At 37.0% G+C, this 20,922-nt stretch overlaps 2 protein-coding genes across 4 annotated transcripts; both read left to right on the forward strand.

Moving 5' to 3' along the window:
• The first annotated feature begins 170 nt into the window (after positions 1–170).
• LOC109159118 (aquaporin SIP1-2) lies at positions 171–2,991 on the forward strand. Its single transcript, XM_019307143.1, has 3 exons — positions 171–755; positions 1,064–1,336; positions 2,626–2,991. Exons 1-3 carry the CDS (start codon positions 462–464, stop codon positions 2,776–2,778), a joined length of 720 nt encoding a protein of 239 aa, XP_019162688.1. The 5' UTR covers positions 171–461; the 3' UTR covers positions 2,779–2,991.
• Positions 2,992–4,276: 1,285 nt separating this feature from the next.
• LOC109159117 (cytokinesis protein sepA-like) lies at positions 4,277–13,128 on the forward strand. Of its 3 annotated transcripts, none has more exons than XM_019307142.1 (4): positions 4,277–4,832; positions 4,928–5,050; positions 6,778–7,035; positions 13,116–13,128. In XM_019307142.1, exons 1-3 carry the CDS (start codon positions 4,326–4,328, stop codon positions 7,006–7,008), a joined length of 861 nt encoding a protein of 286 aa, XP_019162687.1. In that variant the 5' UTR covers positions 4,277–4,325; the 3' UTR covers positions 7,009–7,035; positions 13,116–13,128. The 3 variants fall into 3 exon arrangements, with proteins under 3 accessions (XP_019162687.1, XP_019162686.1, XP_019162685.1); XM_019307141.1 differs by lacking the exon at positions 13,116–13,128 and adding an exon at positions 7,368–7,697 and having other exon boundaries at positions 6,778–7,014; XM_019307140.1 differs by lacking the exon at positions 13,116–13,128 and adding an exon at positions 7,368–7,697 and having other exon boundaries at positions 4,278–4,832; positions 6,778–7,010.
• The last annotated feature ends 7,794 nt before the right edge of the window (positions 13,129–20,922 follow it).

Here is a 20,922-nt window from a genome sequence, read left to right on the forward strand (position 1 = left end):
TTAGATTCTTTTTAGTGGTCAATTTGAACTTTATTCTAAATATAAATGGTATATTTAGGATTTGAGTTTACCTTGCAATATGGACCAGATCGAGAGAATAATTTGCCATGAACATCTTACTCGTCCCTAAAAAATATATATTCCAATTTCCAATTTCCAATTTCCAATTTCCAATTTCAGATGAACATGGATCTTACGTTCGACCTACTAATTACGTGTTTTCCATCTACACGAAATTCCGAATTATTCATAAAAATTTAACCAGTTTCCTACTGCTCGCTGACTGGGTGTCTTGGTAGGGAGAAGGAGAGTGATTGTTTAGGGTTTGGGGGAGAAGTAGGTAATTCATATTCATTCAGCGCCTCTGCCCAATACAAGCGTGGGTAGAGAGAGAGCTGTTCCAACAATTCGAAGCTAAATTATTGATTCAGATCGGAGATTAGGAACAGATTGGAGTGAATATGGGTGTGATTAAGGCAGCGATCGGCGATGCGGTGTTGACCTTCTTGTGGGTGTTCTCCGCCTCCACGCTCGGCGTCAGCACTTCCGTTCTCGCCAAGCTGCTTGGAATTGCCCATCCAATGGCCGTTCTCTCCGTCACCACCGTCCTTTTTTTCATACTCCTGTTCGTTTTTGGTATCATCAGTGATGCTCTCGGCGGCGCCAGCTTTAACCCTACCGGTATTGCTGCCTTTTATGCGGCTGGCCTCGGTGATGACTCTCTCATCTCGGCCGCCGTCCGTTTTCCAGCTCAGGTGGTTTATTTGTTTGCGTTAAGGTTTTCTGTGAATTTTTCTGTTGGAAATGAGATTTATGCTGTTAAATATTGAAGGTTAGATGTTTAGGTGTTATCAGCATTGCCTTGGATCAGCCAATATACTAGCAGTGCATCTTGTTCTAACTGGATTCAAAATAATTGGAAGACTGACAATTAGTGTTCATTGAGGGTGCAAAATGTTTTAGTTATGAATTGATACATAATAAACTAAATCATGATCATCCTTCTCAAATGACCTTGTGTCCTCCACATTACAAACATATGATTGCTGTGTGATCTTGACAGGCTGCTGGTGCTGTTGGTGGTGCAATGGCGATTCTGGAAGTTATCCCTCCACATCACAAACACATGATTATTGGACCTTCTTTGAAGGTTGACCTTCACACCGGAGCCATTGCTGAGGGAGTCTTGACTTTCATAAGTTCCTTTATTGTTTTTCTTGTCATCCTGAAGGGTCCTAAAAATTCATTTGTCAAGAATTGGTTGCTTACCATACCAACAGTTGTCCTAGTAGTTGCTGGTTCTAGCTATACAGGACCTTCCATGAATCCTGCTAATGTAAGTATAAATGATTTTTATTTCTTGGTTTATATCTAAGGAGCATGGCATGATTAGTTTTTGTGTGCACACATTTTTTTTGATGTCAATTGATTGCTTGATTGTTCATCCTAAAAGAGAATTTGGTCTCTTATTAATTTTATTTTCTGTGGTTCAGGTTTGATTAATGGCTTTACTACTGTTGCACTTGTATGCTCTCCATTCTCTGTTTTGTATCATTGTTCTCTTGGTTTGATTACTTTTTAATATGAGATCTGAACTTTGACTTTAAAGTGGATTTTGGTTGACATGTTACTGAAAGCCTGAAAATGTTGATGTGGAAAAGAATGTTGTTTAGTCTTTAAAATGCTCCTGCCAGGGTACTGAACAAATAATATAATATTGGTTGAATTCAATTATTCAATTTTCAAAAGCCAGACTTGTATAAAAGGTAAATCCTAAAGTCAGGCATAATGGAGATGCCGTTATATCATGACTCCTCAAAGTGAAGATATTTATTGGCTGGTTGTCCATACCTGATGGAAGCACTGCCACACATGTAGCGTTCTCTATCAGTAGTACAGTGGAAGATATTTAAAAGTTTTGATTGCCTACGGTCCAAACTCAAACCTTATCATCTGGGTGAAAGTTAATTATATTTTTGAGCCTGTATTTCTCATGTTAGATTAGATGTTACCATAATCTAAGAATGAAAGTGAAAGGTTTCCCTTTCTATCATTGTCTTTATACCCGTATTTGCTTGTTTATAATTATCATTTTCTAGGTTATTTTACTAAACTTGCCGCCTTCTTTTGTCATGCCCGGTAGGCTGGTAATCACATTACTTGAGCTACATTGACTGAAATCGTGGCATTATTATCATATTTGTTATAATAAATCACATTAATTATGTCCTATGCAATGCCTTTGATGATTCTTGATTGTTTCGTGGCTGCGAAATTTCTTTACGTGATTGCCCTCTTTATCATCACCATAATTTACATTTTAAAACCTGTTTTCCGATTTCCAATTTGGAGGAAACTGGATGTTGAAAGTGTGCTTTTTAAGTTTTTGGGTTAGACGTGTGTGCGCGCGGATATCCAGTTTTCCCTTTCATTTGTTTCTAGATGGCTGGAAATTTGTATTCTTTCTATCCTTCTTTCTCTTCTAGTAATATGATGGTATTTTGTATATGATTAAATACATTTCACACAGACAATTATATTCCTCTGTTTGTCATTTAATTTCCTGATTGAGTATCAAACTTCGAGGCTGTGATGTAAAGCTGGTTCCTGAATTTACGTTTGCAGGCATTCGGCTGGGCTTACATAAATAACTGGCACAATACGCGGGAGCAGTTTTATGTTTACTGGATTTGCCCCTTCATCGGAGCAATATTGGCGGCGTGGATGTTCCGAGCTATATTTCCACCGCCAGTGAAGCCAAAGGCGAAGAAGAACTAAAAAGACAGTTCAATAGATTGATTGTCCTGGTTTTAGATCGTTGCTATATAGTTATGATAGCTAAGTGGACGTCTAGTAAATGGACTCCGTGTTTTAGATTGATTCATGTAAGTTGATTGAACTGGAATTTTTATATCCAATAAATATCCTTCCCACATTTATAATGCTTTGATAGTCATTGATATGGAGTAATGGTATTAGCCTTGTTTTGCAGAACACATGCCCATAGCCCCATACCAACCGCTATTATTTTTTGTGGCTGTTAAGTTTATATATGAGCCCTAATGTAAGAGTGCACATTGACAAATTATTCTGTGGACCAGGTCCATTTGTAAGGTGAATCTGGGTTCAAAATACACAATTTACAATATGTTCACAATTTTGTAAAAGATAAATTGTGAACATTAAGTTGGGTTCAAAATACACAATTTACAGTATGTTCACAATTTTGTAAAAGATAAATTGTGAACATTAAATATGCAAATTGTGTACGTAAATTATGAATATTCAGCATTATGTAAATTGTGAACATTAATTATGTAAATCACTAAATTGTGTATATTGAATTTGAGTCCACCTTGCAAGGTGGAACAGGGTCCATGATATAACTATTGGTGTACAATTGTTACCAACACAAAATTTATATATGTTACAAATATTTATTTAATAGAGAGACAAAACATTTTTTGTCATTTAATTATTTCCATTTAAAAATATGTTCAATTTGGCCGCACCACCAATTCGAGGTAATTTTAAATGGGATGTAATTCAATTACAACCTAATTCTTTGACTATCTGAATTACCGTATTTGGTTGGAGGGAATTGTAATTTCATCGAATTGTAATTCTTTATTTTGTTGATTTGCAATTCACACCTTCCACATATAAATTGCAATTCAATGAGAAAAGGAAAGGGAAAAGGGAGAAAAAAAAATGACTTTTTGATTCTTGATTTATTATTAGTATTATTATTATTACACAAGTACATTTTAGTCTTATATCAATTATTCTCTTCTTATTCTCAATAATTCTATTCATTCTTACAAAACAATGTAATTTAAATTTCTATTTTATTTCACCTTATTCTTTCCCCATCGAATTACCATTCATTTCCCTCTTAATTCCATCATTCTTTCCAACCAAACGCCCTGTTAAGATTCAATTGGCTAGAACCCTAATTGATCTACAATTACAGGTCACCAACAGATTAATGAGTTTTATTGATCCAAAATAATATATTTGTGGGTTTAATTATAATTTCTAAAATTTTAAAAGCCTAATTAAGTTTTTGGGCAAAGTTTTATTTGACCATTTTTCATATTCTTAATGGTTAAGAAACTATGCATTGTTTGGTTGAACCACTCACTTTCCCCATTTTATGAACAAAATTACGGAGAAAAAAAAAAAGCTCTTCTAGACCCCTGTCATCTCCACGTGTCCTCTTAGATACTCCATATTGACAACGCAGTTACGCAGGCCCCACTACTACTACTACTTCAGTATAAAACCCGCTTGTCATCTCTATAATCTCGAGCGATCACACAAAAATGGAGTTTCCTTTCGGCCATCACCACCACCGTCACCACAGCTGCGAAGACGAGCCCCCACCGGAGGTCAGCTATGTCCACCACACTTCCCATGTAGGCAGCGGTGAGCCATACCCACCGCCGGGAGTCGGATACGTCCACCACCATGAATCATACGGCGGGGTTTATCCGCCACCGCCAGCCGCCCGCTACCCTGAACCCTACGACGGGGATTATCCTCCGCCACCAGCCGTCCACCACCCTGAACAGTACGGGTACGGCGAGCCGTATCCTCCGCCACCAGTCGTCCACCACCATGAATCGTACGGCCAGCCGTATCCTCCACCACCAGCCGTTCACCACTTCTCTCACGTTGAGGCTTCCTACGAGGAATCGCATCACCGCCCCGACGGGATCGGTAATAGGCCAACTGTTCGTGTTTTCTGCAGGGCCGAAACTAATCACTCGCTCTCAATCCGCAATGGAGAGGTCATTCTGGCCAGTACAGATCCCTCCGATCCATATCAAGTATATATGATCTCTTCCTATTTCCCTACTCCTATGATTCCTATCATTCAATATGATTTAATCTTATCGTTACTAATTTACGGAGTAATTTTCAGCACTGGATCAAAGACGAGAAATTTAGCACCAAAGTTAAGGATGAAGAGGGACTTCCTTGCTTTTCTCTGGTGAATAAAGTTACAGGGGAAGCCATTAAGCACTCAATTGCCGCCACTCACCCGGTATGCGTACGCAATCATCTGCAGTTTTTTTTTTTTTTAAATTTTTTTAATAAGTTTTTTTAATTTTTAATTTTTATAGTCCCGGTTCATATTTGCTTTTGTGCATATTATTATACTTAATTTCACCTCAATTATGCAATTTGATGTCTTATCCAGAACTATGGACTATAGTATCATATTCCAGCAAGTTACCTAGGGGTGTGATAGAACTAACTTTTGGTGATTGTGGTGAGAGAATTTTGTATTTGTACCAGTTGCTTTGTCTGCTTTAAGAAAAGTGACTAGCTAAAGGCCAGATGATTAACTTTATTCATCATTTATTATTTATTAAGTACCATCCATTACATTATAAACCTGTTTCTTTTGGAATTGCACACCTCAGATTTAAAACCCTTTAATTTGCACCCTTCTTATGAGCAGTATCAACTCATGCTTGATGCATTTGTTAGACTTTTGATCCTACCCCCAGTTCTAGAAACAGATGGACTTGTCCTTGATGCAATTGTATGAAACTATGAATGTCTTTTGCCTTACGCTTAACCATAGAGTTCTTTGGTTATCTAGTTGTCATATCACCACATCGCCACAATGCCACGTTTCGAATCGAGCAGGGGCTGAACTCAGCCAACCCGACCGATGCCTAACATATACCTTTTGGGATAACCAACTAGGTGATCACATTAGTAAAAGGGGAAGTCAGGGTTTAATTGAGTGTTCAAAATTCTGTCTCTGAAAGTTATCAAGACTGGAGAAAGAAATGAAACTAACTATAGTGTATATGTTGTTGTGTTTCTTTCTCAGCTATATAATCATATTTCTGATATAGAATTATTAGCTGATGTTTTCTTTCCCACTTTTCGGAAATTGATGCTTCGATATCATTTTTTTTTTTTTTTTTTTGTGTGTGTATTTCCTTGCATTTATGCTCAGAGTTCATTATATTATCTAAGAAGATAAAGGTTTTTATATCTATTAACAAGAAGGAAACAGAGAAACAACTTGATGTAATGGTGGTTGAAAGTTGAAACTAGAAAGGTCAGTCACTTAAGAGTAGAGTGCATTTACAAGACATAAATTTTTTTGATGATTTGCCAGCATCTTCCACTCCTTGGAACCATGGAATTTTGTGCTTGCTAATAGATAAAAATAACTCAGAAACTCCGGATCTGCATTTGACAATAGTTATTATAATCAAACGTACCCTTGTCCCTATAGAACACTAGATTTAACAAGAAAAAACCAATAGCTAAGTGACTAGTAGTGAAAGAGGACGGTATGGTTAAAATGGTTTGTTTACCATTACTGCACCTGTTGTGTAGCTATATGCCATAAGCTTCTTCTTCTTTACTAAATTCTACTTTGAGCCACATAGTTTGGAATTTTGGATGTATGTCCAAGCTATTCTGTCATTTCTGTGTTTTGTTGCAATGAGCATTTTGGTGTGTTGCCTTTATTAAGGATATTCTTCTTCTTCACTAAATTGTTCTTCTTCTTTACTAAATTCTACTTTGAACCACATAGTTTGGAATTTTGGATGTATGTTCAAGCTATTCTGTGTTTTGTTGCAATGAGCATTTTGGTTTTTTGCCTTCATTAAGGATATTAAAACCTGTCTTCCCCCTCTTAAAAAACAATGTAAAATTTGGGAAAACAACTATCAATCCTACTTATGTCTATTGATAATTTAGACTAATCAGCTTTAACAAGTCACTGAAAATAATTTTCAGGTGCAACTCATTCCATACAATCCCGACTATCTTGATGAATCAATATTGTGGACGCAAAGCAAGGAGACAGGTGATGGGTATAAAGCAATCAGAATGGTTAACAACATTCGCCTCAATATGGATGCATTCCATGGTGATCCAGATCATGGGGGTGTCCATGATGGGACTACCATTGTTCTATGGGAATGGGCAAAAGGACACAACCAACAATGGAAGATCGTTCCCTATTAATTGTAAGTCTTTTAACAATATATATATGTGCTTACTCTACTTAATTGTAAGTCTTTTAACATTATATATATGTGCTTACTCTCCCCCACCTTTCATCATTCGTACTGTTCCAAAGGAGTGAAAACTTTGGATGGAAGAATTTGCTTCAATCTACAAATGCCTCGTAATTCGTAAAGATTCATTATGTTCACCCCCAAATATATAGGATTCTTTTGTATTGAACCATGCAGGATCCCATTTGGCCATTTTCCATGTTCACCAAACATTGGCATACACTATTTTGGTTCTCCCTGCGATGCTTCTTCATATATATTCTTCAATTCAGTTCTAACTATCCATGCATGATACATTACTTGCAGGATATTTGGCCCGAATGCGAACGTGAACGGTGAATCCATCCAAATGCCAGCTTGTTTAATTTTCTGTTTGTGTGATTTTGTGTTGTGTCTGAAACGTCTTGGATCAGCTCTTGCACAGACCTTAATGAGTATATTTATGTGAGCATTATATTGCTTAGTGCTCAGCATGTTGACGTGGGAAACCATCCAACTTCTTTCCTATTCATCATATTTGCGTATTGTATTGTATTGTATTGTATTCTATATTTCTATGTATGAATGTATACTGTTGCTAGCTGGTTTTGAACTTCAAATTGCATTCAATAATAAGGTATGTTACCGTGTGTTAAATTCGTTTTTCTTATTTACATGGAGGACAGCCCCAGCGTTATTTAGGCTGTAACCACGAGGTTCCAAGTGTTGTAAAAAATTATGTACCAATATTTAGGATAGTGATAGTAAGTTTGTATCGTCATTATATAGATAGAGAGAGGGGGGCGGGGCGGGGGGAAGAGTTCAAATGCAACGACACCCTCTCATGCGGTCATGCAGCGGTTTTTAAAATACACTAATAGTGTTAAGAATATGTACTAATAGTGTAAGAGAACACACAACAATGAAGTGTGAAAATGCACCTAATAGTACTAATTCGTACCGTATGTAGTATGTACTAGATGATGTATATATGTATATGAATGTATAAAGAAGAAAGAATAACACAAGAAATATAGAACAAATGGGTATTTTTATTAGCCTTGCTCTTGTATGTTCATGTAGAGAGAGGGGATGAGAAGAATCCATATAGAGAGAGGGGGTCAGGAGAGGATCAAAATGGAATCCCCAAACCCATGGGCTAAAAGCCCCTTTTATAGGCCCAAAGGTGGCGGGTTTGACCCACTTTGAGGTTGACCCGTCACCCTTGACTTTGACCCGTAGATCGGACACGGGGTATATAACTTATCATGAAGTCCCCCAGTCTGTGTCCTGACGACGAGTTATTGGGCTGGAAAAACGGGTTACGCGGTCCGTGACATGTGCCGGTTGCCTCGTTAAAAACCTCAGGCTAACAAAAAATTCAGTGGGAAAAACTTTAGCCAAGGAAAAAAGAGTACAACGCTAAACACAGTCTAGTGGACCAAAATGGAGCGCCCGACCCAGTGGTCGGACTTGCAACGCAACTTGCGAAAGGTCGAGCCCAACCGGCTCAACGACTGGATTGCCGGGCACGACCGGGTGGTCGATTCGATTGCGATCTGGAGATCTATCTAACCAACTACGGGGTTGTATTTGCTTACGATCGAGAGGTTGGATTTACTCGGGCGAAACGTTACACGGGCGAAATGAACGCGATTTGACCGTTTTGACCGACGAACATGCTACTCGGGCAAACTAAAACGCAGACGAGCTACTCGGGCCGGCGCAGCCCCCACTCTCGTAGGTGAAAGAATCGTCAACATAAGGGTGTGGATACGACGAGTTGCTGATCGGGAAACGACATCGCGGTCGGGAAATGACTCGACCGGGTTCGCGATGCGAGTGCACCCGGCTATAACGTCGATGATCGGGAACGACACCCCTAATGAATGGTACATACATATCGCTGAAAAGCGGTAAAAAACATCGCACAAAGGTGGTAAACACATCGCTAAAGAGCAGCATCGCTAAGAACCGGGATAAACATCGCTAAGAAGCGGCATCGCCTATAGGCAGTAAACATATCGCTAAAAGCGGCATCGCCCAAAGGCGGTATATACATCGCTGAGAAGCGGCATCGCTAAGAAGTGGGATAAACACATCGCGGGAGAGCAACATCACTAAGAAGCGGTATATACATCGCTGAAAAGCGGCATCGCTAAGAGGCGGTAAATACATCGCTAAAGAGCGGCATCGCCAAGAGGCGGTAAATACCTCGCTAAAAAGCCGCATCGCTGAGAAGCGGTAGACACATCGCCTAAAAGCGGAAATAACATCGCTAAAACGCGGCATCGCTAAAAAACGGAATACACGTCGCTAAGAATTGCTCTGCAGACACCGCATTTCGGCAGAGGAAGGTAGCCAAGACGTCCATGTTCCTGAGCCGGGTTCTCATTTCCTCGGCTTCCTTCCAGGCCACGCGGGCGTTCTTCTTAGCCGTCGAGCATTCGTCCTTAGTAGCTTTGAGCTCTTTTCTCAAAGCCTCGATCTCCTGATCTCGCCGACTGATGATGTGCTTCAACGCCTCCGCCTCATTGGCTGATTTGGCCCGAAAGTGCAGACCAGTAAGAATCTGGGTCAGTTGAAATGGGATGAGTACACTATTATCCGACCGCGATTAAATTGAGTAAAAAGCAACGGAAAGAAGAGCGAAAAGGTGTTCCTGGATCAAGTCTTGTGCACCGCGCTCAGCCATCTAGTCAGGCGTCCAGTTCGCCATATCATCCTCATCTGGCAAGAAGGCATTGATCTTAGCCACGAGGGAAGATGGTAATGCCCCTTTGGTCAATACGGAGATCAAAGGAGTTTTGGCAGGGGGGTTGTGACGTCATCGCTTCTTCGTCAGAACAATCTCCTCCACGTCGCTCCCGAACTCCTTGTGTTTACCCCTTATACTCGGTGCTCGGATGGTCTGAAGATCGACAGCCTGGTTTCCGCCTGAGCCCCCTTCCACGGCAAGTGAGGACGTCCCTAAGGGTCGAGCCTCCGGAACCACTGTATCGCCAGACTCACGTTCGGAGGCGGAATGAGCGCTCGGTGCCTTACCTCCCAGTGTGGCCTTAGCTCGGGGTGCGCGAGCGGTGGTCGCGGCGACTGTAGAGAAATTCCGAACGAGTACCATACCTGCAAAACGACAATAAAATAATTGTCAACTGGTGTAGGCTCGGTATAGTAGTATCCCAAAGGGTGGACAAAAACCTTGGTCGGCTAGGCTAGGTGGGGGTGGAGACGCGACGATCGTAATGACGATCGGTTGTAGCGTGTACTTCTCTAGGAGATTGTATCAAGGAGGAGGGAGGTGAGCGTCGGTGTAAGCTTGCTTCGAGCGGAAGAACGTATACTCGTGGTACTCGCTCGAGATCCGAGATGTGGCTTCTGGAAGGGCCTTGGTCGGATAAGGTTTGGAGTTCTCTCTGAAGTGTGTCGACCGGGAGTATCCATGGATACTCCACTGAGAAGATCCTATTTTTCCATCCCTTATTATTTCCGGGGAGGTTAAGGATCGAGCAATGGTAATCTCGGGACAGAGACTTCAGGAAGCCACCACCGTAAATAGCTGCAAGAGGCTTAACTACGTAGATGTAGTTGAAAAGTTCCATCGTGCACTAAGCTTTATGCCGAACATAGAGTTGCGGAAAACATGCAATTATGCGGTGGGCGTTTGGACAAATCTGGCTCGGGAGAACCCGGTAGTAGCTTAAAAAGACTGTCAAGAAGGGAGAGAAGGGGAACATGATTGGGGCTTTCAGTGAATCGAAATGCATCCCGATCCACTTGCCTTGGTGGCGTTCCTTAATTCCCCCAAGGGATCGACGAGTGTCAAATTGCACTCGACCGTTCAAAAGGGTCGAAATCTCGGCTGCTTCCCTCTTGGTGAGAAGTCATCTCTGCCGATCCACCGTCTCACAATTGAGGAAGACCATTTTAGGGCCCTCCTCTGGCTCGCTCGGCTGCTTTCCCGTGGCTTTCTCGCTCAAAGCACCAACTAAACGATAAGACAGGTGGGGATTCGAGCCGACCCCTAGAGTGTGAGTGGGGGTGTCCTGATCGTCATCCAGGAACTCTTCTTGACAGCCGGATGTCCCGACTTCGCCCCCCACTGTGGTCGGTTGGGAGGTCCCCGTTGTGGATGTCGAGGATTCCTCAATCATCGTTTATCCGCTGTCGGTCTCGACCGCGTCTTCATAATCAGCTACGGAGGCATTTTGGCTGTCCAAGCAAGACATGTTTCCCCTTCATAAAGGATAGCACGATTGAGAGGGAGGCTCGGGTTAACATACACCCGGGTGTTAGGTCTGTTAGCAATATTATTATTTGTTATTTTATTATTGTTTGTTACTTTATTATTGTTATGTTTACTAGTCTTTACAGTAGGCCTAGTCTTATGTGGATTTCATAGTTGATAGGAGTTGTTATACTATTAGTATTGTAATCTCTATCCTAATTCACGTTGAATGAAATTCAAATTATCTCATCTGGTATCAGTTAGACCAGGAATCTTTTTTTCTCTCTCCGCATCCGATCGCCTCTCTCTCTCTCTCCGTAAACAATCCGGCCGATCGACGCCATGTCTTCCAATTCCTCCGAGCGTACCATCACTGCCGGTGGCGCTCCCTCTCCGACCTCTAACCAAAATACCCTCTCCGGTGCCCACCATTTTGTATCGATAAAGCTTACATATCGTAACTTCCTTTTCTGGAGAACTCAATTAGTCCCCTTCTTACGTGGTCAGGAGCTCATGGGGTATGTGGATTTCCTAGTTGATAGGAGTTGTTATACTATTAGTATTGTAATCTCTATCCTAATTCACGTTGAATGAAATTCAAATTATCTCATCAGGTCAAGCAAAGTGGGAAATGTGTGTGGGAATTAGAACCAGAACGGGGAAGTAATGGACTTACTGATCGTTAGCACTTAGAAGCTGAAGAAGAACGCGTGAAATGGCTCGGGATCGTCTAAGTGATTTTTACATCGTGAAAGCGAGGAAATAGCCTCCGCGGAGCGCGTATCTATATATAGAGTAGTTTGGCGAGAAATATTTTTCGGTTTTCGAGAAGGGACCATTTGAATCTTGAGGCTATCAGGGTGCGCCACGTGTTCGCAAAGCGCCACCCAGTCGTTGGCCCGGTGATACCATCCGAGCGAAGTGAGATCTGGGTCAGCCCGGACCATTTCTTCTCACCTCGTTGAAATGAGCCCGGGCTGGGGACTCTTGATAGGATATATTCCCGACCCTAGGCCCGTAACTCCCGACCCACATCCTACCACTGGCAATGTGTTTCCGACCGGCATGCCTTTCGTTATTTCTCCTTGGGCTGGGCACTTCGAGTTTCGGTTCGATTTTTTTCGATTTCAAAAAAAGTTAAACCATTCGGTTTAACAATAGAGTTCGGTTCGGTTTGAAAAAGTTCAGTTCAATTCGGTTTCGGTTTTGGTGAAAGTCCACTATTTAAACGTTTGTTTTTTTGTCTGATCGAATGTTCAGTCGGCTCACTTAGAGTGCCACTTGAAGTGTTTTGTAGATGACAAGATGAAGAATCATCTATCTACATAGTTAATATTTGAAAAATAAGAATTATTAAATCACCAAATGATGGGACTTACGACTTAGAGTTGAAGTCTGAGGACTTGAGGAGTTGAGATTATTAATTATTATAATATTTATATAAAATACTAACATTTTGTACGCGCGGTGCGTGAAAATTTATGCCCAAGATTAAAAAATTGATAAATGCAAATAATTACAAGTTATAGTTCAAATTATATTTTAGAATTCCTTGAAGTAGTAAATTTTAATCTTCGTATTTGAAAACTATAGAGAGAACAAAATTTATATTTTTTTTTATTAATAATGTAAATAATTTTGATCTAATTTATACTTTTTTTACAATAAATAAATAAAATATCTATAATAATAATCTAGTACCCGGTCACATATATTAATGTGTGTGTGTGCCTATATATATACACACACATATGATTTACCATTCATAGAAATTTAATTAAAATATAATCAATAATTAAAGTAATTATATAATGATTTTAATAAAATGATAATTAAAGAATAGGAAAAAGATATATGTGTATGATAATAATGATAGAGTTATGAAAGTTAGAATTAAATAGTAACGGTGTTATAACGGTGTAAATGTACTTTTGTCTAACAAGAATGTAGTAGGGATAATTTTGTCCATTATAATTGAAGTGTATAACATTTAATGAAAAACGTATACCTTTATTATCATACAAATGTAAATATGGATACAAATGTGGTTATAGCTTAATGGGTAAAGCTTTTATTTTGTAATTAAATGATTAAGGGTTCAAACCTTACCTTGGACATTTAATACATTATATATCTATTATTATTATTAAAATTAAAAAAAAAAAAAAAACAGAAAACTGATTCGCACTAAAGGGTTCAAACCTTACCTTGGATAGCCACATAATCATTATAAAGTGTATATGCACATATATCAACACAGGCGAACCTCGTTTACGAATGGATACAGACGTTTAATTATGTAGTGTAGCATGTTGTGAGCCTAGGTGTCGTTTATGTAGGATCTATGTATAATCTTTGTGCTTAGCAGATTATGCCAAGTATTCACAGTTACGCAATAACAAGCCTAACATGTTTGATAATTAACTATTTAAAAACAGAAAACTGATTCGCACTAAATTTGAGCTATGGACATTTCGACCCTGGTAGAAGACTTTTTACAAGTTTTGAACCATTTCTGAAAAGGTCACCCAATATTTTTACAAAACACGTCTTTAAGTTGTCTGAGACGGCCAGTCTAAAATATGGTATCAAACAAACTCTGATTGGCATCAAATTTGAGCTATGGACATTTCAACCCTAGTAGAAGACTTCCACAAGTTTTGAGCCATTTCTGAAAAGGTCTCCTAACATTTTTACAAAACACGTCTTTAAGTTTTCTAGGTCGACCAGTCTAAAATATGGAATCAAACGAACTTTGGCACCAAATTTGAGCTATGGACATTTCAACCCTTGTAGACCCAAACCGAACCGAACCGACCGAGGTCCTCAAACCAAGTACCAATCGGTACTTCTGTTTGAGATCGAATCGAAATGCCCAACCCTAATTTCTCCCGACCAGTGTACCTCCGATCGGAACCCCTTGATCTTTTTCGTATTTGGACATCGGCGGGGAGCGACCTTACGTGTCAGTAGTAAGTGGTGCCAAGAGGGTAGTAGTCATGCGACGACATGTACACAGTACACCACCTGTTCAACATGCCGGAGGCCTGGAGGCGCTTCCTTTTCCTTGTCTCTATAAATAACCATCCTCAAATGAGAAGAGGGGACTTTTGGAAGATACAAAAGGCAAGCTTAGACGATCTCGATCACCACTTGGTCGGATAGCAGGCTAGGCTATAGGCTATTAATTTATTCTCTAGTCCACGTGTATTAGGACTATCAATTGTCTATGGACAGAAGAGCCGCAATAGAGTCAGACTTGAGTAGCAAGATCATTAACAATATCAAAGAAGCTTCAGGATCTCCAAACGGATTCAACTTCAATCTTGAAAAACAGTCAGCGATTCAAGTTTCGTGTAGCATTGAAAATTTCTTTCAATGTCTTATTGTAAGAATGTTTTATCATTCTATCGATCTTTTTGTAAACTTTTCATCGTATAATTAATGAATTAGCTATTTTTGTTTAAATAATGGAAAAGTACCAATGGTTTCTTTTTATTATATTTAACTAGTATTTTTACCCGTGCGATGCACGGAATGAATTTGTTATAATATAGCATCGAATATTATATAGTACAATTGAAAAATTGAGTTGTATCGACTGTATTTTCTAATGTTATCATTGCTTGAATTCGAGCAAATAATTACACAATTAATAACCAATGTGTAGATCAATAAATGTAAGCATCCGGTGCTGAAAATTTAGAAATTTTATATATCAGTGTTTATGATTTGTATTAAGTGGCAAATTTTCTCGTTGTCTAGCAACTCAGTTATATAAATCATTTGCGATCTTAATTTATTTGTATGGAAGATACAATTCCTGTGTAGATATATACCAATTTTGTCATCCTCGCATAAAAAGAAAACATAATATCACTGGCTTGAATTACACATTATTGAAAAACCTCTTTGTAGACAACATTGGTAGTAGCAACAAAATCTTGTCCATCATCGTCTCGAGCTAACACCTTCAGACTATCAAGATGGGTGATTCGGGAAAAGCCACATACAATTGACCATTATTACTATTTTCTCAGGGAAATCAATGGGCTCGGATTCATATGTATCCCATATAATACATATATTATAGTTAATATGTCTTCTTTTTGAAATAGTTAATCATGGATCACTTAGAATTTTGAGTCAAATAGTAATATTCATTTCCTTTTTCAATTGACCTAATTTATGTGCCATTTTTAATCATAGTCAATTATTTTTTAATACATATCAATTAGTTAATTATTAATAACAAATTTTTTAATATTTTCAGTCAATTATTAATAATATATTATTTTTCCAATTTACATATACTATTATTAATCCGTTTCTTTTTTGAAATAGTTAATCGGGGTCATTTTTAATTTTCAGTAAATTATTAATATTCATTTTTTTAATTACCATATAATTAACATAGTCATGCATAATTTTCGTGTCATTTTTTATCTCAGTTAATTATTATTTGTGAGTACATATCAATTAATTAATTATTAATAATAGATTGTTTTTTTAATATTTCCAGTCAATTATTAATAATAGATTCATTTTCCAATTTATCTATACTATTATTTGGCGGTCTGACCATTTTTTTTTCATTTGAATCAATTTGTGATCATTTTTAATCAAGTATTATTGTATTAATATTCATTTCATTTTCCAATTAGCCTAATTTCCGTGCCTTTTTTATTCTCAGTCAATTATTATTTTTCAATACATATTAATTAGTTAATTATTAATAACATATTTATTTTTAATATTTCCAGTCAATTATTAATAATAGATACTTATTTTTATTTAATCATTTTTTTATTAGTGCTATTGTTATTATTATTATTATTATTATTTTTAAATCTGTTGTTATTATTATTAGTATAGTATTATTATAAATTTTATTTTATTATTGCATAATAATAATAATAATAATAACAATTCTGGGCAGAATAATAATAATAATAATAATAATAATAATAATAATAATAATAATAATAATAATTATTATTATTATTATTATTATTATTATTATTATTATTATTATTGGTGTAAAATTAATATTCAGATTATTATTATTTGTGTAAATAATAATTAATAAATTATTATTTTCTTATAAAATTACACAGAATTTTCAATGAATTTTTTCATTTATTATGCAGAATTTTTTTTCCATTTTTTTCAAGGACGCGCTTTGCGCGAACCGTCATGCCCAACAATTAATTATAATGTTTTAATTTTTTATTTTTTATTTTTAAAATGAGTATGTTCTAATTTTTAAATAATAATATATATAATTTTTAATAATTGTTATATGACAAAATAAATAAGAATACATAAATAAGTTATTTAGATACCAACATGATATACAAGAATTGAATTAGAAACATGCGGGAGGACATTAGATTTGGTTTTGAGGGAGAGAATGAAGATGTTAGATAGAATAATGTAGTGATTTTCTAAAAAAAATGGAGTGTTGGAATGATGGAGAAAAAATAAGACAAAGATCACATCAAGGCAAAGAGAAAGAAGACAAAAAAGTAATGGTAAAGTTGTTATTTCTTTAAAAATTGAAGGCAATTAAAATGAAAAAATAAATTAAAAATTAGATAAAAAAATTTCATCAATTAGATTTGAAATCAATGGTAAGCAAGGGGTGCCATTTTTGAGGGGCAAATGACAACTCCCAAATATAAGTATAGGGGAGATAATTATTCTTAAAATTTGGTAACCATATTTCATTTTTAAGTGTATATTGACTTTAATTTGTGATAACAATTCATTATATATTAATTAATTTTCATATAAAATTTTGTTACCAATTAAGCTTTATTAGTTTTTTTTACCAATTAATTAATATTCATATTAGTTTAAACGGGAAAGTTGAAGATGATGATTTTACTTTTATTAACCGTATAGATTATTATTATTATTATTATTATTATTATTATTATTATTATTATTAATTTTAATCTAGAATTGTATTAGGAATAAGAAAAATATTGTGCGAACCTTAATAGTATAGGAGTCTTTTAAGTGGGAAGTTAAATTGAGGATTTTGTTTTTATATATAGTATAAAAGTATAGATTAGAATAGAAATTTTAATTTAGAATTATAGTACGAATATGAAAATATAAAATAGTATATTTTTATTAAAAAAATTATGAATTAGGCGGAAAGTTAAAGTTTTGGAAGGATTTTATTTTTATATATTAATATAGATAGATGTGATCTCACATTAGAATACTGTTAAACTTTAATGTTTCCAGGTATTACTTAGGGAATATGGTTAAATTTCTGTAATAATAGGCTGTCTGTTAAACTTTAATGTTTCCACGCATTACTTAGGAAATATGCTTAAATTTTCCATATTTAATAATTATACCAATTATAAACGGATGATCCGCTCTCTTGCAAAGACGGCAACTAATACCAACATTCCGTATTTAATAATTATACCAATTATTTAAATACGATAAGGGTTAGGATTTCGAGGTACGATAGCCCTATATATATATATATATATATATATATATATATATATATATATATATATATATATATATATATATATATATATATATATATATATATTCATATGCATCCATAGCGGGCAGCAGCCAGCAGCCAGAAACATCGGCAAAAGGAGCGATGAGTTCTTCAAAGTTGAGTGCATCGGCTTCCTCTTTTCTTCCACGAGAGGATTTACCTTTTCTTCCACAAGAGATTCTCGTCCAAATTGTGAGTAAACTCCCTGCCAAATCTCTGATGCAATTCAAGTGTGTTTCTAAATTCTTTTCTTCTCTGATTGTTGATCATCCCTTTGCCGATCTGCACCGCAACTGGTCCTTAACCCTTCCCAGTAGGATGAGCATTCTAGTCCACATGAGACGCAATTCCCATTACACAATAAATTATTCTGAAGAAAACCAAGGAATGCTCCATGCCAATCATCTCCAGTATATCGATCTCTTTCGAAGGGTTTATATAACCTCTTCCGTGAACGGCCTCATTTGTTTCTGCGCACGCTCACACTACCAAGACGCCATTGCTATTCACAACCTTAGTACCCGACACCATATCTCTCTTCCATCAACCTGTCCAAATGTCTCCAGGAGCGGGATCGGGATTACTGCTTTTGGGCTCTTAGGTTTTGATTCAGTCTTGAGAAGATACAAGGTGTTGAAGTTAGTAGACTATACCCATTATGTAAAGTATTGGGTTTTTACACTGGGCGTGGATGAATCATGGAGGGAGATTCATTCTTCTTCTTCCTACCACCCTTACAATTATTTCAATAATTTTTTTTATTCTCGTACTAGTGTTCATATTGATGGCGTTATTTATTTCTTTAATTCCTTGAATAAAGGTGAACTAGTAGCGTTTGATGTTAGGGCTGAGAATTTCCAAGTTATACCTCCTCCTCCCACAACTATTATCCCAGGATTGTGGGTAGAGGACCGGTGCGGTCGATCTAGATTGGTAGAGATAGATGGTCGACTAGCTTTTATTGATCTTTTTATAAGTGACGACCGTGACAACCTGACCCTGTTGCGTTATGGTATGACAATATGGATTCTTGAGGAATCTATGGTATGGAAGAATACATATTCCATTTTTATTCCCATCCCATGGCAAGAAATTGATGACTTGATGACAGGTGTGTTAGAAGTTGCTACCAATCATGTTGGGGAGATTGCAGTGTTAGTGAGACTGAGGGCATCTCCTATTTCTATTTTATTTTATAACTTTAGAAGAGAGAGTTGGAGAAAGTTTGATATATGCGAGTTGCCTTGTCATCCATTTCTTGCCATGGACTTCATCTTAGACCATGTTTCTTAATTTTATTTGATGAATACATTCTCCAAAAAATTAATATATTATTATTATTATTATTATTATTATTATTATTAGCTCAGCCTTGTTGTTCTGGCCAGAATAGTTGTCTTGGATCCTATGGTTTCACATACGCTTGGTTCGAAGGATACTCATTTTGTGGATGGGGTGAATAAAGGTGGGCAAATTATGCTCTGGAAACGTGTTCACCGTGGTGAACACAAAGCCAAACGACGTCGTTTTTAGGTATTAAAAAAACAAAAAAATCGCGGATGTGGAGTTAACGGCGCGCGTTGATCAAATTATGAATTTTCTGTTATGAGATTATGAATTTTCATAATCGCATAACAGAAAATTCATAATCGCATAACAGAAAATTCATAATCTCATAACAGAAAATTCATAATCTAATAACAGAAAATTCATAATCTCATAACTGAAAATTCATAATCTTATAACAGAAAATTCATAATCTCATGGTTCCAAAGTGAATGTGTAGGCATGGTTCCAAAGTGAATGTGCAGGCATGAATTCATAATTTATGAATGTCCGTGATTTCGGATGGGAATGTGTAGGCATGGTTCCAAAGTGAATGTGCAGGCATGAATTCATAATTTATGAATGTCCGAAATCATTGTTCACCTCAAATTAAAGTGAAATCGCAAAATGTGAAAATGAAGAAGAAAAGTCACGCAATTAATTTAAAAAAATAAAAAATAAAAAAATAACGGTGTACTAACACCGTTGGAACCGTGTTCACCATTCATGGTGAACACGGTTCCATGGCATAACGCTCCATAAAGGTGATCCTACCTGTGGAAGATGGCCTTTGTACTGTAAAAGATATTTTTTTTTTTAGCACCAAACAAATCGTGAGGCACTCACTTTCAAAATTTTCATCTCAAATAATCAATGCAATCATCAGCAAATCATATAGGGAACCAATCCATAAGATTGTATATCAAAAACCCAAAATTTCAATCAAAACCTCTCAGCCAATCGGGCAGTGACTGCTCTAAGCTTTGAATACACTTTTCCTGTAGGGGCGCCAAAATCAGACTACAAAGCGAATCCCTTGCAACCTTAATATTCGCAAACGAACCTAGTATATGATGTTAGACTAAATATTATACAATCATAATACTTGTAATGATCTAACCTCATAACGAAAGCGTAAGGATCAAGCAAAAAACTCTCACCATAGTTGATACCTTTATTTATTGCATTGTGAATATCGTAGTAGCAATTTTTGCAGGGTAACTGATAGTTTTAATGGGATCGGATCGGATCCACCATAAATCAAATATACAACACGAAATTACAAAAGGGAATGTATAATTAATACGGGCGTGTGGCCCAACAAAAGACAAAAGTACGTGCAAGCCCAATGCAAGGCCCAGAACGATACAACATCGAAAATATGTGACAAGATAAGATAATTAAGCAGCGGATAAATACAAGCTAAATAAACAATACCCGGAGTGCATGGCCATGCCCAATCTCATATTCCATCAGTAACAATGTCTCCCACTTGAACTCCGAACAATATAAATTGGGGAAAAAGGTCAAATAGGCCCCTGAACATTACTCAATGAGTCAATTAGGCCCTTGAACTTTCAAAATGTGCAATTAAACCCTTAAACATATTATTTTAGAGCAATGAGGCCCAAAAACCGGTTGATGACCTACAATTACAGGTCAAAAAGATTCCGGCGAACCTTCGACAACATTCCGACCAAAAACCGGCGAAACCTTCGCCGGCGTCATTTGGCTGCCATCTCCGGCGAAGGAGAAGGCAGACCAACTGCTTTTTTGGTCAGCCTTCCCCTTCG

The sequence above is a fragment of the Ipomoea nil genome, unplaced genomic scaffold (genome assembly GCF_001879475.1).
Source record: "Ipomoea nil cultivar Tokyo-kokei standard unplaced genomic scaffold, Asagao_1.1 scaffold2826, whole genome shotgun sequence".
Classification (NCBI taxonomy): Eukaryota; Viridiplantae; Streptophyta; class Magnoliopsida; order Solanales; family Convolvulaceae; genus Ipomoea; species Ipomoea nil.